This window comes from Lepidochelys kempii, chromosome 1, assembly GCF_965140285.1.
Source record: "Lepidochelys kempii isolate rLepKem1 chromosome 1, rLepKem1.hap1, whole genome shotgun sequence".
In the NCBI taxonomy this organism is placed as follows: domain Eukaryota; kingdom Metazoa; phylum Chordata; order Testudines; family Cheloniidae; genus Lepidochelys; species Lepidochelys kempii.
Genome location: NC_136380.1, coordinates 154,004,768 through 154,031,732, shown reverse-complemented (window position 1 = coordinate 154,031,732; position 26,965 = coordinate 154,004,768). Strand labels below are relative to the sequence as shown.

Here is a 26,965-nt window from a genome sequence, read left to right as displayed (position 1 = left end):
GACTGTGAACCACTGATAACTACTCTCTGGGTTGGGTCATTACAAAACCTAAACCTAATTTCCCCCATACTAATTTCTCCCTACTGTTACTCACACCTTCTTGTCAACTGTTTGAAATGGGCCACTCTCATTACCACTACAAAAGTTATTTTTCCTCCCTTGGTATCCTACTGTTAATTGAATTGTTTCATCAGACTGACCTCACACTTGGTAAGGCAACTCCCATCTTTTCATGTGTTTATACCTGCTCCTGTATTTTCCACTCCATGCATCCGATGAAGTGGGTTCTAGCCCATGAAAGCTTATTCCCAAATAAATTTGTTAGTCTCTAAGGTGCCACAAGGACTCCTCATTGTTTTACTCTCTGGGAAGTGCATATCAAGGTGGTGTCCAGTTCTGTTCAATATTTTCATCAATGATTTAGATAATGGCACAGAGAGTACTCTTATAAAGTTTGTGGATGATACCAAGCTGGGAGGGGTTGCAAGTATTTTGGAGGATAGGATTAAAATTCAAAATGATCTGGACAAACTGGACAAATGAAATTCAATAGGATGAAATTCAATAAGGACAAAGGCAAAGTACTCCACTTATCAAGGAAAAATCAGTTGCACATATACAAAATGGGAAATGACTGCCTAGGAAGGAATACTGCAGAAAGGGATCTGGGGGGTCAGAGTGGATCACAAGCTAAATATGAGTCAACGTTGTAACACTGTTGCAAAAAAAGCAAACATTTTTCTGCAATGTATTATCAGGAGTGTCATAAGCAAAACACAAGAAGTAATTCTTTCGCTCTACTCCACGCTGATTAGGCCTCAACTGGAGTGTTGTGTCCAGTTCTGGATGTCACATTTCAGGAAAGATGTGGACAAATTGGAGAAAGACCAGAGAAGAGCAACAAAAATGATTAAAAGTCTAGAAAACATGACCTATGAGGGAAGATTGAAAAAATTGGGTTTGTTTAATCTGGAGTAGAGAAGACTGAGAGGGGACATGATAACAGTTTTCAAGTACATCAAAGATTGTTACAAGGAGGAGGGAGAAAAATTGTTCTTAACCTCTGAGCATAGGACAAGAAGTGACAGGCTTAAATTGCAGCAAGGGCAGTTTAGGTTGATGTAGCGAGGAGGTGTGGCCTCCTTCAGAGAGTGATGGGGAGGAACCACAACACACACCCCTGGTGGTCCGAACCAGGAAATCCATGCCTGCCCTGCCAGAAGTGGAAGGATGGGACAGGAAGTGGAAGTACAAAAGCCGGGTCCTGAAGTTCAGTTGGGCTAGAGCCACCATGGGAGACAGATGAATCCCGCCTGCTGTTGGAGCCTCCTGAGGACTGGCCAGAGCTCCCAGGGCCAGTGGCCAACTGAGACACTGACAAGCTTCTGGGGCTGCCGCTGGCCACCTACCCTGGGGAGATGGAGGACAACTACAACGTAGAGGTACCAGACCCTGGTGATGTAGGAAGTAGCTCAGATGGTCTGGTTGAGTGATGTAGACGACAGTCTGGTTGAGTGATGGCCCGATACTAGGTCAGCGTGTTGCAGGTGGATCCAGTGGCGGACCACTCTGCCACTATTAGGGCCCTGGTCAGGGACATGGTGGAGTTGGGTGGTCCTGTGTCCCCCTACCCCTGCCACGCCACCCTTGGGGTGGCAGCATGTCCATCTTAGGCCAGGAGGCCTGTGGTACCTTCCCATCCACACCTGCCTGAGCCCCTAGACTATGCTGGTGCTCACCCTTATCTGAGCCTAGGCTATATTTTGTTGGTGCTTACCCTTACCTGGGGCTCATAGACTGCTTAACCGCTCTGCCCTGATTGCAGGTCAGAGCCTACTAACTATTTGCTGCCCCATACTGATCGAGGGCTGGAGCACTACGTGTAGCTAATTCCCCCCCTTTTTGAGCTCACCTTTATAGATATGTGACAGTGAGGAGGCGTGACCTCCCTCAGAGAGTGACACAGCGGGATGGCCACGCGGCTTATAGTTGGACATTAGGAAAAACTTCCTAACTGTCAGGGTGGTTAAGCACTGGAATAAATTGCCTAGGGAGATTGTGGAATCTCCATCATTGGAGATTTATAAAATCAGGTTAGAAAAACACCTGTCAGGGATGGTCTAGATAATACTTAGTCCTGCCATGAGCACAGGGGACTAGACTAGATGACCTCCTGAGGTCCCTTCCAGTCCTATGAGTCTATATAAAGACAATCTTAGTTGGTGCTAAATCTGCCAATCTACCCGGGGAAGTAAATGCCTTAAAGGAATTAAACATAATAAGCAACAAGGAAATTTGTATGCAAATGGGTACTCAAGATATTGGATTGCAGCACGGATAAAGTGGAGCTGACGTGAATGGGAAAAGTAGAGATTAAAAGCTTCCTGCACACCATTATGTATTTTATTCCTAATTCACAATAACTGCGGCCAAGGCAGTATGTATGATTGAATACTTTTGAAAATCTGGCTGTTAGGCACTCAGGGGTCTAAGTCCCATTGACTTTAAGTGAATCTTAGGCTCCTAAATGCCTGCATCACTTTTAGCCCCACAGTGCGGGCCCTAGTCAGTTGACTCAGGCTCTGAAACTCACTGCCCTGGCTTCTTTTTCTTGCTATGTAGACGTACCCTAATTGTTTTTGCTCTTCCCTGGTGCTCCGGTGGTGATGACAGCGTATGAAATTATAGCCCCTGCTGGTATTATCAGTCTGGTCCTTTATATCATCCACCTACACACACTCACACATTCATTCTCTTACTCTTTCTCACTCATAATTTATTCATTAAATTGATTTATTTATGTAGGTCATTTTTAGTAGTGCTTGATTATTTGTAAAGCTAAGTTAGAAGGACAAATGAGTTACAAAGTTAAGGAGAGGCTTAGTGGGACTTGGATAATGTCAGAGAGAAACTCAGCCCTTCAAGTATAAGCAAAAATACACCAGTGTACTGGTTCCGATTTTAAAATGTCTCTCTCTTTCTCATGTATGCAGGGTAGTTGCAGCCATGTAGGTCCCAGGATATTAGAGAGACCAGGTAGGTGAGGTAATCTCTTTTATTGGACCAACTTCTGTTGGTGAGAGAGGCAAGCCTTTGACATATACAGCTCTTCTTCAGGTCTGGGAAAGGTACTGCACCAGTGTCACATCTACATGCCAGTGGAACAGATTGTTTAGCATAAGTAATTAGCACATATTCTAAGGGAGCCTTCCAAGTAGAATGGCCCATTAACACTCTTGCAGTCATAGGACAAAAAGAGTTGGTTAGTGGGTTATAGAATTGTAATAAGCCATAAATCCAGCGTATCTGTTCAATCCATGATTTTTCGTGTCTAGCAGAGTTATGAATTTAAGCTCCCAGGCTCATCTTTAGAAAGTATTGTGCAGGTTTCCTTTGAGGATGAGGACTGATAGGTCAGATACAGAGTTATCACTTTGTGAAAAGTGTTCACCCACAGGTGACAAGGTGTTTTTGTCTTTTATCATTTTCCTTTGTGAGTTCATTTGAGGCTGTAGTGATTGTCTGGTTTCACCTTTCAAGATCCATGATCCTGCATATGCCTATCAGAACATGTGGTGTACCTCATCCAGTGCACTAAATGCCCCAGTAACAACTATGTGGGTAAAACCAGACAATACTATGCTCTCGAATGAACTCACGCAGGACAATGATGAAAGACAAAAACACCTTGTCACCTGTGGGCAAACACTTTTCACAAAGAGCTCAGATATAGAGTGATCTATCAGTTCTCATCCTCAAAGGAAACCTGCACAACACTTTCTAAAAACGATCCTGCAAGTTTAAATTCATAACTTTGCTAGACACTAAAAATCATGGACTGAACAGAGCCACTGGATTTATGGCTTATTACAACCATCTGTAATCACTAACCCCCATTTTTGTCCTGTGACTGCAGAGGTGTTAATGGGCCCCTCTACCTTGAATGGTCCCTTAGAATCAGTGGCAGATTACTGTATGGGCCGAGGGAGCCCATGCCCAGGAACCCAGGCCAATTTGGGGGCCCTGCAGACTGGAACTCTGGCCCTGTCCCCTGCTCCTCCTCTCCCTCCCGCCCCAGGCCCTGCCGCTCTGCTCCTCCTCTTCCCCCTGCTGCCCCGCCCTCTGGCCAGGTCTGATGCCAGAGCTGTGGTAGGGTGCGCATATTCCCCGCTGCCTCCAGCGTGGGGCTGGCCGAGCCTCCTCTCCCCCACGTGGAGCTGCTCCCCCCAGCCCCTCTCCTTCCCCCTCTCCCTCCCATGCGGCGCTGTCCCCCGCAGCCCCTTCCTCCCCCACTCCACCTCCCATTGGAGCTGCCCCCCCAGTCCCTCTCTCCCCACCCATTTTACACATGGGTCTAATGAAACACACAGACATTAAGTGAATTGCCCACAGTCAAGCACAAAGTGAATCAAGTATCACTGCTAGTTAAAGAACTCAAGAGTCCTGACTCCCGGTCTCCTACACTTACCAATAGACAATGCTGTTTTAAAGAAAAAACCCTCATGTCTCAGCTATTCCAATATTTGGCACTTAGGCAGAGTTCTCTGGCATAATGTTGTATTATGTGTACAGACAGCTGCAGCTGGCCACACTCACTCACCTGAAACTACAGGTTCCAAAACTACTGTCACAAGTATCACCAGGGTTTTTAACTCAAAACCAAACAATTTATTGACAAGATCACAACTTTAAGAGAGATACATTTTTAGTGCATTGAACCATTTATTTTCATTCATATTTATTTCTATGCTTCCTATTTTATATTAGTGTTTTAAATTCTTTGACATGTAAAGAGACGAGGCTCCTGCCCTGAGCAGATCACAATCTAGTATTTTCCCAATAAATATGTAGCTTATATTTAGTGTTTTTAAACTTTGACCTGCTTTATAAAAGCTAAATAATTAATCCGCACTCCCTTCTGGGAGGTAAATAAGTAAAAGTCATTTTAGGATGTGAAATTCAAACAATGCAAAGTTATGCAACAAACAAAGATCACCGAGCAAGGAAGAGAACTCATTTTTCTGGCTCCACAGCTTGTGCTCAGACGCTCTGATTACATCAGCTTCTCAAACCACTTAAAAAGGAAAATTTACATATCATATCAAAGTTAAACAGGAATAATTGAAGTATTTGAAATCATTACATGTTTTTCTTTATTAAACCTGTTGCAATAAGATAGGCATCTCTAACTCATTTAAAACAAAGGCAGTAAAATAAAGTGCAGCAACTGTACATGATTCCTTTGTTGTCTTCAATAAATAGCTGGTTTTCCCCTATAGCTGTTTAAAAAAAAAAAAAATTTCCAGCTAGCCGAGTACATTATATATAAGCTGTCTTAGGTTTTCTCTGCTCCCCTCTCACCCTCACTTAGCTTCATTCCTTCCTTATTTGAATGGGCCTTTTAGGCAGCCAAAATTCCCCCTCTCTTTAAAAAATAAAAATAATATATATATATATATATATATATATACGCACACACTGTTCCTTTGCTCCCTGTATCTGTAAACAGATCTTGCCTTCTAGGGAACCCCCGGGTCCCTCTCTCCCCCTCCCACATATGGAGCTCTGCCCCCTGAATCCCTTTTTGGCCATTAAAAGTCCGTTCCGTGACGCTGTGGCGCTAAAGCAGGTTAGTCCCTACCTGTCCAGCTCCTAGGCTGGGGCGGGGGCAGGGCCACGGGGCTCTGCATGCTGCCTCTGCCCTGAGCACTGGCTCTGCAGACCATTGGACAGGAACCGGCCAATGGAAGCTGGGGGGCGGTGCCTGCAGGTGAGAGCGGCGAGAGGAACCTCCTGGCCCCCCCGCCTATGACCTGGACCTGCTGGCTGTTTCTGGGGCTCGGGCAGTATGGTGCCAGGACAGGCAGGCAGCCTGCCTTAAACCCCCCCCTCCCCCCCCGCTGTGCCACTGACTGGGAGCTGCCCAAGGTAAGCCCACGCTCCAACCCCCTGCCCCAGCCCTGAGCACCCCCAGCCTGGAATTCCCTCCTGCACCCCAAACCCCTCATCCCCATCCCCACCCCCACCCCAGAGCCTTCACCCCCCAGGCCAGAGCCCTCACCTCCCCCCTGCACTCCTGCCTCAGCCCAGAGCCCCCTCCCACACCCTGAGCTTCTCATTCCTGGCCCCAGCCCAGAGCCCTCACCCCTTCCCACACCCCAACCCCCTGCCTCAACCTGAAGCCCCATCCTGCACTCTGAATCCCTTGGCCCCACTCCCTAGCCTAGTGCCCCTTCCTGCACCCCAAATCCCTCATCCCCAGCCCAGAGCCTGCACCCCCAGCCAGATCCCTCACCCCTTCCCACACCCCAACTCCCTGCCCCAGCCGCTTCCTGCAGCCTGAACCCCTTATTTCTGGCCCGACCTCAGAGCCCACATCCCCAGTTAGAGCCCTCATCCCCTCCTGCACCCCAACCCCCTGCTCCAGCCCAATGAAAATGAGTGAGGATTGGGGGAGAGCAAGCCATTGAGGGAGAGGGAATGTAATGAGTGGGGGGCAGGGCCTCAGGGAAGGGGCGGGGCAGGGGTGAGGCCTTGGGGAAGGGGTGGGGCTAGGGTGTTCGGTTTTGTGTGACTAGAAAGTTGGCAACCCTAGGCCCCAATAAATCTTAATCCGCCTCTGCTTATAATATATACTAACTGCTTACGCTAAACAACCTGTTCCACCTTGCATGTAGCTGTGACACTGGAAATACCTTTCCCAGACCTGAAGAAGAGCTCTGTGTGGCTCGAAAGCTTGTTTCTCTCACCAACAGAAGTTGGTCCAATAAACGATATTACCTCACCCACCTTGTTTCTCTTTTTCTCAGTCAGAGACTGATCAAATCATAAGTAATTTCACATTCACAAACTTCGAACAAATGATGACTTCACAAGTCTGACTTGCTATGGTTTATGAAGGTGGGTGACCATGCTCAGCTATCTGATCACATATTACCTTTGTGTTCTTATCTAATTTAAAGCTAGTCTATAAATAAAGTGCTGAGAATCTTTCACTCTCTGAACCATCATTTTAACCCATCCTTCCTATGTCTTGTCTGACAGCTATGATTACAATGTTCTTTTTCCAAATGGCAAGATGAAAGCCTTTTCTGCTCCATAATCTGAGTAACCAGCATTGTCCCTACAAGTTGGTGGGTGGGCTGAGCTCCACTGATTGAGCTCCACTGACCCAGGGAAGCAAGGGAGAACCCCTGAACACAACACTCCCGGCCTGCATTAGTAGCAGACCTAACCTAAACACTGGAATATTAAAATAAAACCAGGTCACCATTATGTCTCAAACTACTTGACACTGCCTCTGCATCTAGTTACCATTATTTTAGTGTTCTTGATCTTTCACCCTAATTGTATTTTTAAATCCTGTATACCACATGGATCTATATATATATATTCAGGTAGTCACCACTGAATCTGTATTTCCTGTTCTCTATCTATCCCAACTCACCCTGGATAAGTACCCCTGAAGTTTCAGAGAATGAGAGGAGTGCTGTATGGAACCCCTTTGGGTTATATGATCTGTAGGCCTCTAAGATCACTCTGCTCCTCAGAAACGTTACAGAAATGGGTGAAGCACTGTAAACCATTAAGGATCAAAGGCGGCATACCCCACTAGTAATTGCAGTAGCCATCCACAAATGAAATATACAGGTGTTAAAGTAAGGGGGCTCTGGACAGAATGGAAGTGGGTATAACTCCCATTCCTTTTCTAAAGCAGAGAGGAGCTCCCTTTTCTCTCCCTAGCTTAGATAAGCAGTGCTCCTCTTCTTCTTTTATTTATTTATTTTTTTGGCCGGTGCAGTTAGAACTCCTCCTCCTCCTCCTCTTTTAATGTACTTAAACCACTGGAAGTGAATGAAACTGCAGGATCCCCATTTGTTTAGAACAGTGTTTCTCAAACTTATTTGATCGGGCCCTTCTTTGTGTCTATAGTTGTTCCCCCCCAGTACATAGACAACTGGACTGCTGGCCGGGCTCCCAGCTCTGAAGGCAGCGCTGCAGCACCACAGAAGTAAGGGTGCAATGTGAACAGTACCACTTTTCACAGCAGACTTAGTGCCCGATTGCCACCCTTACTTCTGCACTGCTGCTGCTACTGTCTTTGCCGAGGAAAGAGTCTGTCTGTAAGACAGTAACTAGCTAGAGCCTCACCACCGACAGGTGTGGGATTGTGGGGGGAGGGAAGGAGACCCTGAGCCCGGGCTGCCTCCCAGTGAGGGATTGGGTCCGGGGTGGGGGGGAAGAGAGAGCCCAAGCCTGGATGGTGGGACTCTGGCTGTCCCCTTTATCTCCACCTTCTGGGTGTGAATGGCCTTTCTGCACAAGCCCCAGCCACCCAGGGCTGACAGCCAAAGCCCTTAATAATAATAAAAAAAAAGCATAGAGCTTGTGCCTCCCTTGACACATTCCTGTGCCTCCCTTGGAAGGCCCGCTCCATAGTTTGAGAACTACTGGTTTAGAAGAATAATTTTTGAACATATATACAGCACCTTAATTCCTAACCCAATGCTTTAGAAATGCTTTGTCACCTCTGCCCTTGCATGGCAGCAGAGCAACTTGGCAGTAACATAGGACCCAGTCCTATATTCCTTGGGCACCTACTGAAGCAAATAGGAGTTTTGGGCATGCATGGAATGCAGAATCAGGCCCTAGAAGAAGACTTTTGTGTTTCTTGAATTTTAATCTTCATCCTGATTTGGCCTGGGCTACACTGGCGGGGGGCGGGGGATGTCGAACTAAGATACGCAACTTCAGCTACGCTATTCGTGTAGCTGAAGTTGAAGTATCTTAGTTCGACTTATCTGGCCATCCTCACTGTGGCGAGTCGACCGCGGCAGCTCCCCGTCGACTCTGCTTACTCCTCCTGCTGAGGTGGAGTACAGGTGTTGATTCGGGGATCTATTTATCGCATCTAGACTAGACACGATAAATCAATTCCCGATAGATTGATCACTACCTGCTGATCCGATCCGATCACTACCTGCCAATCCGATCCGGTGGGTAGTGAAGACGTACAACAAATGTTTTCTCAAATCAGACTCTTGACCCCTTTGTTCTTGGGCCAAAGCAGTAATTATAGAGAACCGCATCCTTGAATTACCAAGGACCAGAAGTTCTAAACAATTGTTTCCCTAGCTGTAACCCTTTAAATTCAGATTTTTTTTAACACATTCATTTGAAAATGTAATGTCTGAATCACAAATACAAATGTTACTAGGTCTCTGGCTTTGGTGATAGATTTTATAAATTGCACCTTTTAGAAATTTCCCTTAAATCGTAATCTTCCAGAAGTTTAACTTCTAGTTTCCGAAGTAGATTTCACTCTCATTTGTCATTTTAACCTCCTGAATTATGACCAGCCATGTATTGTTTCTTCTGTCACAATTTAGATGTACTCAATATCCCATCTTGCTGCCTACAGCTTGTTCATTTCTCCAACTTTCTTCCCTTTTCCCATATGACAAGCCTGTTTTCCTATGTCAAGATTTCTTTGCCATAATCTGTAGCAATCCTTCCAAGACATGGGCCATCATAAACAGATCACACGGTTCTCTTGCTGCTTCTGAAGTAAATTAGCTCCAACATTCACTCACTTCTTGCTGTTCTACAGGTTCTTAATGTGCTACACTTACTCAAATGTCACTGTTACCCACCTAGCTGCTCTCATTCTTTCAGTTGTTCCTAACTAGTTTTCTTTCCTTATTATCTTAAATGAAACTATCTTTTTCCAGATTCTCTCCATACGTCTTCCTGCAGCAAAATGCTGCGTTAGCTGAAACTGTGAGAAATATATTTATGCCAGGCCTATGCATCTTCAGGCTCTCTATATTACTGTTGCCACATGACCCAGGGTCTTCACTCCTGCATATCCTTATACAAAAAAACTGTAGTTCAAGAGATGTGCAAAATAATATTAGCTGTTCATACATTTATCCCACACTGGAGACATATTTCCACAGTGATTGTGTATCAGTGCCATGTGTGTATACAGTGCCTAGCACAATGGGGTCCCAGTCTTGATTCAGTCCTATAGGTATTTCCATAATACAAATAATAATAAGTTGGGAGCTTCTCTGACAGACAAGTTTTGTGTGGGGGAAAATGAAGGCACAGTTCAGAGTGACATCTCAGCCCTTATTTAGAATCCCGTTACTTGTCTTGGGTTTTGTTTCAACCTTAATTTTTTTATTACTGTATTTTGGGCCTGATTCTGATATTACACAGGTGTAGATCCACACTAATTGCATTATCTGGATTTATGCTGGTGTAACAGATCAAAATCAAGGCCCTCTGTTTTCAAGTTCCTGTTGTTTTGTTTTTAATATCTATCTCAGTGGTATCAACCTCTTCAGCCTCAGGGCCAAACACATTATTTCAAAAGTCTCAAGGAACTGAAATCAATACTTTGTGGCAGATTCTCTTCCATGTTCTGCTTCCTTGGAGCAAAAACAACCTACGATCACCTGATGGAAATTCACTCAGAATACGAGGGTCCAGAGTGCAGAGACAGCGTGTCTTATTCCTATGTCTCCCGGCCTGCAGTCCCTGGCTGGTGCCAGAGGAGTGTTGAGATGGGGAGCGGCATGTCAGACACAGGGAGTGGGAGTGCCTATCCCCAGGTGGTGTGTGGTCCCTGCGAGCAGCACAAGTTAGAGCAGATCCCTCTAACTTGTGACAGAGCTGGGGCAGAGAATCAAAGAACCATAGCTGGCTGTTTGTTCTCAGCGTCTCTTCTTTTCCCCCAGGGTAGCCAGGCATAGGTGCCGACGACGTGGGTGCTCCGGGGCTGGAGCACCCACGGGGAAAAATTGGTGGGTGCTCTGCACCCACCGACAGCTAAGCTCCCCGCCCCAGCTCACCTCACCTCCTCCTCCTCCCCTGAGCGTGTCATGTCCCCGCTTCTCCTCCCAGCACTTGCCACTGCAAAACAGCTGTTTTGTGGCGTAAAAAGCTCCGGTGGGGAGGAGCAGCAACACAGCACGCTCAGGGAAGGAGATGAGGAAGAAGGGGGGATTTGGGGAAGGTGTCCAATGGGGCAAGGAGGGGGCGGAGTTGGGGCAGTGACTTTTGGGTAAGGGTTGGAATGGGGTAGGGCAGGGGTGGGATGGGACGGGGCACGAGTGGAGTCAGGGCGGAGGAGGGTTGAGCACCCACCAGCACCAGGAGAAGTTGGCGCCTATGTAGCCAGGTGTCCAGTTTTCGACCAAAAAGTCCAGAAGAAAAGGGAACCTGACTGTGTCTGATCAGTAGATCTGACAGCAAAAGTCTGGTTACTGCGGGTGGGGGACGCAGGGAGGCACTGGATCACCACCTGCGGCCAGCCCCTACTCATCCAGGGCTGACTCCTAGCTGTGTTGGGCAGCTGCAGCTCCCAGTCCTGGCTCTGCAGGCAAGTCCCTCCCGAGCCGGGTGGGGGTGGGAAGGGGAGGGAAGAGCAGCAAGCAATGGGGGGAGGGTGGAAGAGGACTGAATGGGGGCGGGGCTTTGGGGAAGAGGTAGAGCAGGGGAGGTTCCAGCACGCCTGCTGGAATATCTGTTTTTTAAATATTACAAAGTTGGCAACCCTACCCTCCTGTAGGCTGTCCCGGGGGGGAGCTGTGTGGGGGAGGGACACTATCAATTGGCAGGTGTTCCCCTAGGCTCAGGGAGAACCAGTGAAATGCCTATCCTGATTCCCTTCCTATTTTTTTCACTTGTTGTCCCCAGGAATTAGTTCATCCCTTATTTTTTTCTGGTCCTTCTGCTCTGTAGAGGGGGCTGCCCTTTTGGTTGAACAGATGGATCCCATTTGGGGATCCATCATAAACATGGGGACCAAATAGGTCTGCTCTTCTTGTATGTCTCACAGCCTGGCAGGGAAACAAGCAATGGACAGTGGTTCTCAACCTTTTTACTATTGTGGGCTGCATATGCTGCTCTCTGTGTGCTATGTGGGCTGCATCCACACTATGTACTATATGCATCCACCCTACACACTATATGCATCCACCATACAGTACCTCTGTGGCCCTGAGGATGTCACATGGGTTGCAGCTGGGTGCTGATTGGGCTGCATGTTGAGAACCACTGATCCAGAGCTAGTTTCGTCCTTCCCCTGTGATGCAGCACTTGGCCCCTGGGGGAGCTGCTGAGCAGCTGCAGCAGGGAAGGGAAAACAGCTGGTCAGAGATCTCCTGGCTCAGGCAGAATTGCTCTTGGAGCTGGGAGGAAAGCAGTCGGAAGCAACTGGGGAGATTGAAAGCAGTCGGAAGCAACTGGGGAGATTATGTTCCCTTCCTTCTCACTGTAGTGATAGAGCTTATTCAAACACTTCATTTTAAAAATCAGACAGTGCAGTTTAGGGAACATACTTTAAATTCATGATCAAATACAAATGACCAGTTATTAATCTCAACATTTGCAATATTATTGTTAAATTTAAAATTGATTCAGTGGCACAAATGACTGAATTTTAAAGAGATTTTAAGCAGATGAGTCTAGCTCTCAGCTGAAGCAGCCCAAGATAGTGTTCAGTAACCCAGGAAGCCAGATAATTTGTCTGGTTCAATTCAAAGTCTTTACTAGCTCTGAAGGCCAGGTGTGTGACATCTTTGTCATTATTGGGCCACTGTAAGTAGTCTTCTAGACTAAACCACAGCCATTAAGATGTACCTCATACAAGGCATAGAGGAAGCAGAAATAGTGTTTGGTAAAAAAATCCCTGCTTAAAGGAGAACCAATACAGATCCTGCACAAAGACAAAGCCATGCACTATGCACTAGCACAGTGGTTTTCGACCTTTTTTCATTTGCAGACCCCTAAAAAATTTCAAATGGAGGTGAGGATTCCTTTAGAAATCTTAGACATAGTCTGCGGACCCCCAGGGCTCCACAGACCACAGGCTGAAAACCACTGTTCTATGGTAACGACAACCTTTTGTGGACCTTAGACATAGTCTGCATACCTCAGGTTGAAAGCCACTGCACTAGTACAGCAGGCAGGAGGGCAGGGATCCCAAGGTGAAGAAAGAAATGGATAGGATGGAGTTGGCTGGTGTATTATTGAATCAATGAAGTGGCGGGCTTCTATGATGCCTATTATGAAAGAAAAATGACATGCCTGGGTTGAGGCTGAATGAAAAGGAGAGAAAAACATATTGCTCCCCATATGGAATATATATGCTCCAAGAGAGCAGTGATACAACATTCTCCTCACAGCTGTGGTGCTTACAGATCATTCAGTACTTAAGGAGTTTGCCAAAGCTCTGCTTTGTTCTGTGTCTGGTTTCAACTGGCTGTGCATAACTGCAAGACTTTCACAGTGCCCCACCAAGAAAGAGTCTCGGCCTGGGAAGCTCAGCTGTAAAGACACAGTCATAGATTCATAGATACTAAGGTCAGAAGGGACCATTATGATCATCTAGTCTGACCTCCTGCACAACGCAGGCCACAGAATCTCATCCACCCACTCCTGCGAAAAACCTTTCACCTATGTCTGAGCTATTGAAGGCCTCAAATCGTGGTTTAAAGACTTTAAGGAGCAGAGAATCCTCCAGCAAGTGACCCGTGCCCCATGCTACAGAGGAAGGCAAAAAACCTCCAAGGCCTCTTCCAATCTGCCCTGGAGGAAAATTCCTTCCCGACCCCAAATATGGCGATCAGCTAAACCCTGAGCATATGGGCAAGATTCACCAGCCAGATACTACAGAAAATTCTTTCCCGGGTAACTCAGATCCCATCCCATCTAACATCCCATCACAGGCCATTGGGCCTATTTAACATGAATATTTAAAGATCTATTAATTGCCAAAGTCATGTTATCCCATCATACTATCTCCTCCATAAACTTATCAAGTCTAATCTTAAAGCCAGATAGATCTTTTACCCCCACTGCTTCCCTTGGAAGGCTATTCCAAAACTTCACTCCTCTGATGGTTAGAAACCTTCATCTAATTTCAAGTCTAAACTTCCCAATGGCCAGTTTATATCCATTTGTTCTTGTGTCCACATTGGTACTGAGTGTAAATAATTCCTCTTCCTCTCCAGTATTTATCCCTCTGATATATTTATAGAGAGCAGTCCCCAATTCTATGTCTTCCATTTTAAGCCAAACCTTAATAACAGTAACATTTAAAACCAACATTAATATAACACACAATTACAAATACTTTTAGCCAATATAATAACTACATGTACTTACAACGTTCAATTACTCTTTAAGGTGCCCTGCACTGTTGCATGGGCCTCCCCTGGTACTTCAACCCTACTGCTGTCAGGAGGCAGCAAGCCCACTTGTTCTGGTTGTTCCATGTTCTGGAGCTCCAATGCCTCAACCTGCTGTGGTTTGTGCTTGTTAGAGACCCTCTTGGTGAAAATGGCAGAGTCATTGCTACTTATCTCCCTCCTTTCTGGGACTTGTAAAAGGTGTCATCTCTTTGTCACCCCAAAAACCGGAGAAGCTCACATCAACGCAGGGCAATCACTGCTGTTTGTCACCACTGTTTCCCATCACATAGATGCACAGCATCATTTTCAAGAAGTGGCGGGAGTTCCTGGGATCCCAAACGATATAATTTTTGCCTAAACCATCTGCAAACCCCCGCCCCGTGACTGACATTAATTTCTAACTGCAGGCATTCTTGTTTTGAGTTTTCTATTGAACAAACTATCAGCAAGTGACAACACAGGCTTCATTGGTGGCATTCTGTAATTTAACAGTGCTAAGCACTTTATTATTTTCACACCATTTTTCACCAACTGATTGGATCGGGGACAATGGGGAGTAGCGGCTATATGTCTAAACCCATACTTCACTGCAAACTGCTTAAACTCATGCCCACTAAACTGACCCATTGTCAGGCAACTGACATACTGGACTCTTAAACTGATTTAAGGGGTCCGCACAAGGGGGTTGCACTTATTTAATTTGGTTTTTAAACCAGTTTTGTTAAATTCATACAACTTTTGTGTGTAGGCAAAGCCTACAAGCTAATTATAAATAAAAATGGGAAGTAGAGCTGAGTCATCCATTACAAAAAAGTTATAGGCTGGAGTACTGCTGAATTGCATGATGATTTCTAAAAATACCAGACTGAAGTGAATTAAGTGTGAGTGAGTTCATAGGTGTTATACTGCATTCTGAAGGCTGCTTAAAATTAGCTGTGAATGCTCTGTTTGTCCTAAATATGCTGAAAAGATACCATTTTTCTGCACGTGTTTCAGTCTTGCTTTGAGCTGCTATACCTGCAGAACTAAACTGAAAGTCTAGCACTGTATGCGGTAGAGTGAGGGAGATAGCTTTTCTATTGCTCTGTTTTTCAATCATGATTTCAAGCCCGAAGGAAGAAGACTCCTAAGAGATGTATGGAGAGGAAGCTCAGTCACTTCCCCATATGATATATACAGTATATGTTACAACATTGTAGTACCTATGTTTTATTTATTTTTGAGGAGACATTTGCATTATAAAACTTTATTTTCAGATGAGCATGGTTTTCTGTAACACAATCCCCCACACACAATAATTGCCCTTTGGACTAAAAATTATCTTTGTTCTCAGCCTAAAGGAAAATGTTAAAATTTAGCAAAATTCCATGTCAGGTTTTTTGCACTATCCAATGGTGAAACAGCTACATCAAATCCTCATCAGTTAGGGTTTCTTTACAGCCAGACAGGCTAGGAACATATTTCTTTTAAATGAAAGTTTAAATTCTGCAGAATCTGGTGGGCCAACAACTGGCCACATTCAGCCTACAGGCTGCAGTTTTTGCCCCACAGAATAAGAAACTCAAAACCACCAATGGGCCAGATTCTAACTACTCTTTCGTGAGTGTGCCATGGGTGGAGAAGAAGGACCAGGAAGCAATCCCTCTGGCTCCTGCACAAGGGGCAGCCAGAATCTTGGTGCAAGGAGAAAGGTCTTAGTGCCTCCAGTAGAACTAGACCAGTGGCTCTCAACCAGAGGTACGTGTACCCCGGAGGTACTCAGAGGTCTTCCAGGCGGTACATCAACTCTTCTAGATATTTGCCTAGTTTTACAACAGGCTACATAAAAGCACTAGTGAAGTCAGTACTAACTAAAATTTCATACAGACAATGACTTCTGCTCTATATACCATACACTGAAATGTAAGTACAATCCTTGTATTCCAATTGATTTATTTTATAATTATATGGTAAAAATGAGAAAGTAAGCAATTTTCCAGCAATAGTATGCTGTGACACTTTTGTATTTTTATGTCTGATTGTGTAAGCAAGTAGTTTTTAAGTGAGGTGAAACTTGGGGGCACAGAACACAAAGTGAGCTGTAGCTCACAAAAACTTATGCTCAAATAAATTGGTTAGTCTCTAAGGGGCCACAAGTCCTCCTTTTCTTTTTACTCCTGAAAAGGGTACAGTAGGGGTACATACTCCTGAAAGGGGTACATATCTGCAGTGGTTGAGAGCCGCTGAACTATACAACCTAAAAGAGAGGTGATGCCATGACCTCATTTTGCCTCAGCTGCTGTTTCAAGGCTGGCAATGGGTGGAGTTGTTCCTTCTCTGTGCTTGCCTTTCCCTAGCGAACCTGATGGCATTCTGCTTGCCTCTCTTTTCCATATGCAGAGTGCTACCAGGTACTGCCACTTGTGCAGTGCGCCTCATCTCCAATATCTCTGCAGTGGCTGCTAATACCACAGTCTGTGCCTTTACTGTATCTCTTCTTTTTACCAGGCCTGTCATTAATGAGTCCAAGGAGTTTACCAACAAACTTTCACCTAAGTTTTCAGCCATTCAGTTAAACATGAAGCCATATGTTAGATATCTGGGACCTACCCTACTCGTTGTATGTTGTTTATAACCTACTTTTACATGAAGGCATGGTGAAGGTAATTTACACCTACCACTCATAAATGTTGTGTGAGATTGTGAAATTACCCCTTCAAAAATGTTGCCAGTCCTGGAAATTGTCCAAGAAAGGTACTCTCAGAGAGTAGCTCAAATTGGAAACTCAGACAATTACCTAGGTAACGTTGGTGTGGGCTGAGAATGGTGATTCAGGCTTAATTCTGAATGTCCTCGCTTTTGACTGGTGTAGGCCTGTATTTTAGGGCTGTCAATTAATTGCAGTTAACTCACGCGATTAACTCAAAAACATTAATCATGATTAAAAAAATTAATCACGATTAATCGCAGTTTTAATCGCACTGTTAAACAATAGAATGCCAATTGAAATTTATTAAATATCTTGGATGTTTTTTCTACATTTTCACATATATTGTATTCTGTATTGTAATTGAAATCAAATTGTATAATTTTTATTACAAATATTTGCACTGTAAAAATGATAAACAAAAGAAATAGTATTTTTCAATTCACCTCATACAAGTACTGTAGTGCATGCAATCTCTTTGTTGTGAAGTGCAATTTACAAATGTGATTTTTTTTTTTGAGTTAGATACCTGCATTCAAAAACAAAACAACATAAAACTTCAGCGCCTATAAGTTCACTCAGTCCTACTTCTTGTTCAGCCAATCGCTAAGACAAACAAGTTTGTTTGCATTTACAGGAGATAATGCTGCCCTCTTCTCATTTACAATGTCACCAGAAAGTGAGAACGGGCATTTGATGACATTTTTGTAGCCGGCATTGCACGGTATTTACTTGCCAGATATGCTAAACATTCGTATGCCCCTTCATGCTTCGGCAACCATTCCAGAGGACATGCTTCCATGCTGATGACGCTCGTTAAAAAAATGTGTTAATTAAATTTGTGACTGAATTCCTTGGGGGGAGAATTGTATGTCTCCTGCTCTGTTTTACCTGCATTCTGACATATATTTCATGTTATAGCAGTCTCAGATGATGACCCTGTACACGGTGTTCATTTTAAGGACACTTTCCCTGCAGATTTCACAAAACGCAAAGAAGGTACCAATGTGAGATTTCTAAAGATAGCTACAGCACTCGACCCAAGGTTTAAGAATCTGAAGTGCCTTCCAAAATCTGAGAAGGACGAGGTGTGGAGCATGCTTTCAGAAGTCTTAAAAGAGCAACACTCTGATGCGGAAACTACAGAACCCAAACCACCAAAAAGGAAAATCAACCTTCTGCTGGTGGCATCGGACTCAGATAATGAAAATGAGCATGCATTGGTCCGCACTGCTTTTGATAGTTATCGAGCAGAACCCGTCATCAGCATGGATGCACGTCCACTGGAATGGTGGTTGCAGCATGAAGGGTCATATGAATCTTTAGCACATTTGGCACATAAATATCTTGCGACGCCAGCTACAACAATGCCATCAGTACACCTGTTCTCACTTTCCAGTAACACTGTAAGCAAGAGGCGGACAGCATTATCTCCTGCAAATTAAACAAACTTGTTTGTCTGAGTGATTGGCTGAACAAGAAGTAGGACTGAGTGGACTTGCAGACTCTAAAATTTTACATTGTTTTATTTTTGGATTCAGGTTTTTTTGTACATAATTCTACATTTGTAAGTTCAACTTTCATGATAAAGAGATTGCATTATTCTGTGTTGTAATTTAAATCAATATATTTGAAAATGTAGAAAACATCCAAAAATATTTAAATAAATGGTATTCTATTATTGCTTAACTGTGCGATTAATCGCGATTAATTTTTTTAATCGCTTGACAGCCATCATTTATTTGTGGATTTACAAAGGGTATTCAAGTAAGAGTTGGAACCAGAATTTAGTTGTCTTAGAAGAGTGGGCCTCATTGCGAGTTTGCACAATGTGGATGTATTAGCCAGCAGCAGTTAACTATGATCAAGCAGTCTATTTGTAACTTAACCAAGATCTCTGTACAGAACACTTCACAGCTGAAATCCTTCTCCCACTGGGCATGACTAATCAGGCCTACTTTCCCTAACATTTTCTCCATCTTTTGAGGAGCTTCTATAGATAAATTCATTTCTCCATAAATACTTTCATGTTAAAATATTTGCTCACATTGTATTTTCTTTCTGTATCTTTTCCCCCTCCAAATTCTGTGACTAGCACTAAGCAGTAGACAGGGAAAACCACGGTTTTAGTGATAATATTGTCAACTTCTTAAGGCAATAACTGAATGTTGCAATTCATCTCTTTACTGCCATGAGCTAGATCAAGGGTTTCGTTTTCTTTGTTAGCCTTTCCAAGATGTGGGGTCAAAAAACGATATAACTGTTTTGCTCCTATTTCAGAATTACTTGTAAAACTGCACATTGCATTGCTTCACTAATGAAAAATACAGTTTGTGTGGCTGAGACAGTAAATTTAGTTATAATTAATTGGATTGCAATAATGATGACAACCACTCTTTTGAGGATACAAAAGACTGTTAGTAACTCTAGTTCCTGTCTCCTACAGACAGACTGATTTAGAATTTACAGTGGATATCTACTTTGTTGGTAAAGTTCAGAGCAATGTGAATATGGTCAGAATCTAAAACTATGCAATTTGCAGTATTTCAAGAGAAGAGACTTTTTGTATATTCACAGATAGAAAATAGAGTCTTTTATTTTGACTTGGAGAATGTTTCTTTTCTTAAGTTGTTCAAGACATATAATTAGAACTGTAATGTACTTTACTAAACTGTACAAGTGATTCTCTGTCACAGTAACACACTGTTTTACAAGGCATCAGTGATTACCACAAAATTTTCACCTGTTACTGTAAATTCTTTTACAATTTAAAAATGTAAAAACCAAATGTTTCCCAAATCTGATCATATGAACAAAATAGAAAGAAAATAGAACCACCATTTAAAAAAAAAAGACATTTAAAGAAATAAACTTGGACTTTTAATAATCACAAAAAGTAGTACTTATAAGCAATACACAACTAATACTCTCCCCGTTGTACAAAGAATGCTCTACTGTAGGTATAAAAATCCTGCATAACTGACAAACCAATGGTCTGTGTTACAGAACACTGAATTTTCAAAGGATAAAGTAGTCACTAATAAAAACAAATGCTATAATAAACTAATAATTTGTTCCATTATATTACTTTGTGATTACAATAACATCAATAATTTTCAGTTGAACTGTATCATATCCATGTAGATGAAAGTTTGATACTGATAAGATTGTTATAATGGAAAAACCTAACATTTTGATATTGATATTTGTATAATGCATATTGATGTATGTTAGTTTATAAGTACTGTATACTTTAATTTTATTGAATGAAAGTTTGAAGCTTTATAAACTAGTGCACTTTACTTAGCATTACAGTAACGGATCTTGTATGTGAAAGGTGAACTATACAAACATTTTCTGCCTTAATTCTTAAAAGCATTAAATGTATATAAAACATATTATTTATAGAAAACTTTTATTGCACATATAATTTATATAGGCACTCAGACATTACAGTGCTAAACACTGTAGCAAGCCTGTAAATAAAACAAATGATCAATCAACAAAACCTCTGCAATGTATAATATTTTTGTGTTGTTTACATATGACTATTAGAAGAGCTCTTCAGTACCAAGTGAAGAAAGTATTTGTGTCATTAAGCAGTGCTGTGTGACACCAGAGATTGACGTTATATTTGTTGTACTTGGGAACCAAATGACCAAGCTCTAAAATATACTGTGACAGATAGTTAGAAAGTACCCATATAAAGAGTGCAGTCCATCTTTCTGGCTCAGCTAAAACGTTTAAAAGATGGCTCCAGAGGAGGACAAATATTTAACCTGCTCAAGAAAAAGAAATTTATCAAGTTGCCCTCCCCTTTGATTCTAAAACCTTGTCAGCTCTGCAGCTAAACAGAAATACGTCTGATTCACCAACATCTAAGTTCTCTATTATGAATATTTGAGTGCCAATCTAAAATATCTACAGTATGCTTTATTAGTTGTACTTTATTTAGCACTTTTCATCTGTAGCTCTCAAAGTGCTACAGAAAGGAGGTCAGGTATCATCATCCCCATTTTACATATGGGGAAACTGAGGCACAGAAATGAAGTGACTTGTTGGAGATCAAAAAGCAGGTTAGTGGGAGAGATGGAAACAGAACCCAGATCTTCTGACTCTTAATATAGTTTTCTGTCCACTGAAACATACTTTCTTCTCATTATTAATACAGATGAATTTGTAGTAAACTTTAATAGGCAGAACACTGGGAACTGCTGAACTAAGCCATCGCATGCAAATAAAAGTACAAGAGAAATTTGTTAATTTGCATTTAACTAGCCTGGAAACCCCTTACCTCCCCCAGTGGTCCACTTCCTGCTTCTTAGCAAAGATTTAATAGGAGAGTCCTATAAGAGTCAAATTACAAAACACTTCATTTACAGACAAAGTACATTTATGTTGTATTATTCTTACTTACTAAATTGCAAATTTCAGTAATTCACTATCAATGTCCCAGTTAGTTTAATTTAGTGAGGTCTATTGAATGAAAGAAGGTAAGTTAGATAATGTTTCAGTCTCACATATTCAATGTATAGAATATCCTCCATTAATACTATATGCATTTTACATGGAATTAAATTGCAGTACACTTTAAAATAAGACACAGAGCAGTGATATTTATCTTACTTAAAAAAAAAGTGATGTTACATTTTATGTTGCACATGTACAGGATACCTTGGGCCTGATTTTGCATTCTTTAGTCAGGAAATATCACTTATTTATATGATGGCATAATATTTTCATTTGTTTGTTTGACTACACTTTGAGCAGAATTTTTTATTGAACTCTCCACAGTGGCATCCAGGTTTTTTTTCTCAGTGATTGTAGTTAATTTAGATGCCAAACATATGTATCAGTTCATATAATTTCTTCTGATGTGTATTATCTTGAATTTGTCAACACAGAATCTTATCTACCATTTTGCTACCTATTTACCTGCCTTTGACAGGAACTTTAGAAATACTTTGCAGTTTTCTCTAGTGTTAACTATCCTAAATAATTTTGTGTCATTTGCAAATATTTCACGTTTTTCAGATGTGAAATTAAACATATGTTAACTAGATAATCCTGGCCTAGGATGGAGCCTTTGCTACTCAGATTCTTTAAAAGTCTGTGAGGAATTGTGTCAAAGGCACTTTGGGAAAGTCCAAATAAAATTGTCAGCTGGTTCTCCATCTATTATTCTGTTGATGTATTCAAAGAATTCTATCACATTAGAGAGGCACAATCCTAAAATTAAAAATAATTACCCATCCATGTTCTGCTTTTCCAAATTATCTTTTAAAATATGTTTATTAAATTATGACAAAGGTAACATAAATATTTAATAATAATACATTTTGAAAATGAAACCAGTTACTCACTGGTTCCTTATTTTCACTAGTTTCCTTCAACACTTGAGGCAGATATTTTCCTTTCTTTTGCCTCTCGCTTGTCCGTTTGCCGCCTTAGGCTATAATCAGTGATGAGCTGCCAAAATCTTAACAACCGGTTTCCTATAAAAAGTTCTGATTTAAGGGATGAGCCCCAGTATGTATTTTTTGTACCAACAGGGTTACCATACGTCCGTATTTTTCCGGGAGGAATTTTTAACATTTAAAAATTCCTCCTGGACAGCAATTTAAGAACCAAAAAGCCTGACCTGTCCGGGAAAATACGGATGTATATTAACCCTGCCTAAAGTTCTTTTTTAAAAAGATGGGCCTGAACTAGAAATGAGCTCCTTTTCACATGTGTGCGGCAGGGGCTGGCTGCGGGCAGGGGGTGCAGGGGGCGGCTGGAGACGGGGGCTGGCTGCAGGCAGGAGGTGCGGGGGTGGCTGGAGGCAGGGGCTGGCTGGAGGTAGGCAGCGGGTGCAGGGGGTGACTGGAGGCAGGGCAGGGCAGGAGGTGTGGGGGTGGCTGGAAACAGGAGCTGGCTGCAGGCAGGGGGTGCGGCAGGGCTGGCTGCGGGCAGGGGCGGCTGGAGACAGGGGCTGGCTGCGGGCAGGGGATGCTGGGGTGGCTGCAGGCAGGGCAGGGGGTGGCTGGAGATGGGGGCTGACTGCAGGCAGGGGGTGGCTGGAGACGGGGGATGGCTGCAGGCAGGGGGTGCGGTGGTGGCTGGAGACGGGGGCTGGCTGCAGGCAGGGGGTGGCTGGAGACAGGGGCTGGCTGCAGGCAGGGGGTGGCTGGAGACAGGGGCTGACTGCAGGCAGGGGGTGCAGGCTGACTGCAGGCAGGGGCTGACTGCGGGCAGGGTGGTGGGTACCCACAAGGAGAGCAGCAGGACGCAGCCCAGGCCCAGCAGAGCAGCCGGGGACCCACCAGGCAGCATCGGGAGCCCCAGGGCCAGGGGAGCAGCAGCAGCGACAGGGTTTGTGCCCAGGGCCAGGCGGCAGCCCACATGGCTCCCGCAGCGCAGCGCCCCTGGTGGCCGGAGGAGGAATTACATCACTTCCGAGCCAGAGCCCATCAAAGCCTCAGCGCCCCCTGCAGGGAAGCAGGTTAACAACGGGTTCTAAAACTGCTTCAAAATTTAATAACCGGTTCCTGCGAACTGGCTCCAGCTCACCACTGGCTATAATTAAATGCAAATAAGGCATGACTAGGTCCGACTCTGTTTCAAGTGTAAGATGCAAGAACAAGGCAACATCCTGCGCAACATTCCACCTTCTCCCCATTATTAATATTTAAAAAAACAAAACCCTACATGAGGGTGTCCAACTTGCGACACCTCTCTGGAGTCTGATTTGCAGCAGGTGGCGGCTCGGTGCTGTCCGAAAACCAGACCCCCTTTAACCTGTCTCATGTTGGGCACCCAAAAACGGACGCTCCCAACCGGATTGTGCACTTCGCAAAAGCCAGGCCGCACAAAGTGCGCGGGCCCGGCCACTGAAGGCGCCGTTCCACGTGATGCCCCTGATCCGAGCCCCCCGCCCGCCGGGGACAGCCCGGCCACCCGACTAGAGCAGCGACTGCTTCCCGCCGCCTCGCGGCCACTTGCCCCACCCCCCGCCCAAGCTCCGGGCCGGGCTCCCTCCCGCGCGCGGCCCCAGCGCCAGGCCCATTCCCGGGCTGCGCTCCGCCGCCCCGCCCCCTGCTGCTTGCCCCGCCCCTTCTCACTCGAGCAGCCCCGCCCCTCCGGCTCGCTCTCGAGACCCGTCCCCACCCGGGCTCGCGCCTGCCCTAGTCTCTGTCCGCACCCGACCATCTCCCCCCCGCCCGCTCGCTCGCTCCCGCGTGCTTGGACCGTTGCGCGTTAGCCCCGCCCCCCGCGCTGCCTCGAGGGAGCCGCCGCTCAGCCGGTGGGGTTGCGGACTGGGCTCACCGGAAGGGTTTTCGTTCCGGTCCGCCGCAGCGGTTCTCTTCCGGTTCGGCATCCCCCATCATGGCGGCGGCCCCTGCGCCGAGCGGGCTCTGAGCTCCGCGGAGGCTCCTGGCGCCGCCTTCTCTCCCAGTCTCCTGCTGCTGGAGCTCGGCCGCTCGCGCCGGGTCGTGGGGAGCCGCCGCGGGGTCCCTGCGGCTGTTCCGGCCCCGGGGGGAGCCGGGGCCCCGCGCGCGCGCGCGCTTCCTGCCCGGGCTGGCGCGCTGCCGCCCCCATGGCGCCGGTACAGCTGGAGAGTAACCAGCTGGTCCCGGCCGGCGGCGGCCCCGCCTCGGCCCCGGCCCCCCCGGCTCCGGGCACCGCCGCGGCGGCGGCCAGCCCCGGCTACCGGCTCAGCACCCTCATCGACTTCCTGCTGCACCGGACCTACGCGGAGCTGACGGTGCTGGCGGACCTGTGAGTGCCGCGCTCGGCGCCCCGCTCCCTGCCCCTGAGCCCTGTCCCTGGGGAGGGTGCTGGGTGCCCGGAGCTGCCCCTGCCCGAAGCCTGCACCCCGGGGGAGTTAGACCTTGCGCGGCTTTGTACCTGCTCCAGGTTCATCCAATCCCCTGCTAAGTGCTTGTGGGGAATCCGTCAAATGGGCTAAAAGGTGGAGAACAGAGAAAAAGCTTGGACGGAAAGCATTTAAATTTGCCTCTAAATTAATTCTAATGGTATTGGAACTTGAAAGTTTTAAAATTATCTGCATTAGTAATATGTTAAACTGAGAGATTCTTAAAGTCTCACACTTAAGTGTTTTAAAATAAAAAACATAGCTTGGACAATGAGAACAAGCTCGTCCATCTTTGTCTTGTTTCCTCCTACTGTTGGTTGCTGCAATGCTTGTGAAAACACAAACAAGGAGTGAATTTAAATCTAAAGACTTAGTTTAGACACTAAATTAAACAATCTCTCATCTGTTGAGTTATTCTGATTAACATTACAGGGTGGTGTAGGTGGGTATACAGAAAGGAGTAACTTATTGGGCCAATGAGAAAGTACCTGTAGTTCTGTGCAGAACAAGAACTACTGAATCTGATGATGCAAACTGTATATCCATGGACTTGCTTACTCTCATGACATGCCCACTTTAGAATTTCTGCTGGTTTTGGAGAGGCACATTTGTGGTGCACTGACATTTTATAAATCCTATCCACAAGTAATCTGTAAAGAAAATAAACAATCTTGGTTCAGTGTCTAGCGTGTGTTAATTTGAGTTTTAGGGTTGTCACAGTAAAATGCACTGAATGTAAGTGCTACTGACTTCTTGCATTTTCACATTCAGTTAGCTCTATGTATTATCAAAATATTTGCATGAGGCACACTGTGTACTATGGTGTGATACCAAACATTGCAACTTCATGTAATTAATACAAAATAAAAGTCAGGGTTAACAGTGCTTGAAGAATATGTTGGACAGTTGATCTACTATTGAATTATAGGCTGTCCAGGATCTCAACCAAATGTGAATGTCATGGATTTTCAATGCATGCCACATGTTCTGTGCATTTGGCTAGTAGAGGGGCTCCTTAGCGCTATAAAATATGCTTATTTTTGCATGAAGATCTCCTTTGCGTAGAATTCACTGTCCCACACAAAGTACTGACATGTCCAGATCTGTGACCAAAAATGTAGCTTCCAAGTACAGAACAAAAAACGCTTTCTGCCCGAGAAGCTTACAATCTAAGCATGACAAGACACAACAGGCTATTACAAATAGATGGGAGGAGTTCAACAGAGACAACATTAGTCAGCATGATAGGTAGTGGTCTGTGCACAATAGTGGCCTAACCATTGCAAAGCTTTTTCTAGGCATCATGACAAAGAAGAGTTTTGAGGAGGAATTTGGAGGTGGATAATGAGATAGCTTTGCGAATATTTACAGGCAGCTCTTCCCAATCCATCTCGTATCATTTGGGCCAAAAGTTATTCTTGTCTATTAAGTGACCTACATTAAATGAGTTAGTTGGTCTTTGATAACCCTCCAGAAGACAGGACAATGAGCTACAGTGATTAGGGGCCTTATAAGTACTTATTGATATCCATATTGGCTAGCTCAGCAGAGAGGCAAAAGTCTTTCATCTCAAGTTGATTCTTCTAATTCCAGTTTTAGGCAGGCTGGTAGATCATAGTGGTGGATCTCATGCTGATGCTGTCTATTGTGCACCTGTTGTATGTATAGACAACTCTTATTTTTAGGGCTATCAAACTAGCACTTTTGTTGAACAGTAAAACTTGACAAATTTAGTTGCATGAATATGGAGAAGTACTACACAACATCTTGAAACAACCTTTCCAAAGTGTGTGGTGTATTCATGTTGGAGTAGTGCTAACTCTTAAATTTAATCATTTCATAATGATAAGATCTCCTCAATGGATGCAAATGAATGTATAGCTAAATATCTAAATGTTTGAAATGTAATATAACATTAAATAATGCTTTTATGTTTTTATTAGACTACCAAGAAAGACTGACATGGAAAGGTGAGTCACAACAAGAGTGGGCTATTAATGCATGCTTAAATTTAACATTAAGGTGAGTGTGGGATCATTGAAATAAAATATTTTTTCTTAATTCAAGACTTGTCTGAATAAAAGATGATTTCTTTTAAAAATTATTTCTTTATTGGATTGTCCTTGTGTTACTGTATAGAAGTAGCATTTTTCATGATGCAATAGCAACGTTAATTTGAAACTACCTAGGATTGTTGGATTCTGTTGCTAATGTGCC

General features: G+C 44.3%; 2 protein-coding genes across 5 annotated transcripts in view; one reads left to right on the top strand and one right to left on the bottom strand.

Annotated features, from left to right (window-relative positions):
- Nucleotides 1–26,965, bottom strand: part of USP9X (ubiquitin specific peptidase 9 X-linked) — a 654,895-nt gene that overhangs the window by 277,961 nt on the left and 349,969 nt on the right. The window lies entirely within an intron of this gene.
- The window catches only part of MED14 (mediator complex subunit 14), a 53,035-nt gene continuing 50,224 nt past the window's right edge, over nucleotides 24,155–26,965 (top strand). For 2 of the 4 annotated variants that reach the window (XM_073358568.2, XM_073358546.2), the window contains exons 1-2: nucleotides 24,157–24,651; nucleotides 26,692–26,718. In XM_073358568.2, coding sequence (XP_073214669.1) covers nucleotides 24,470–24,651; nucleotides 26,692–26,718 — 209 coding nt within the window. In that variant the 5' untranslated portion in view covers nucleotides 24,157–24,469. Of the gene's footprint in view, nucleotides 24,652–26,691; nucleotides 26,719–26,965 lie in introns of all 4 variants that reach the window. The other 2 variants (XM_073358557.2, XM_073358577.2) reach the window with 2 other exon arrangements.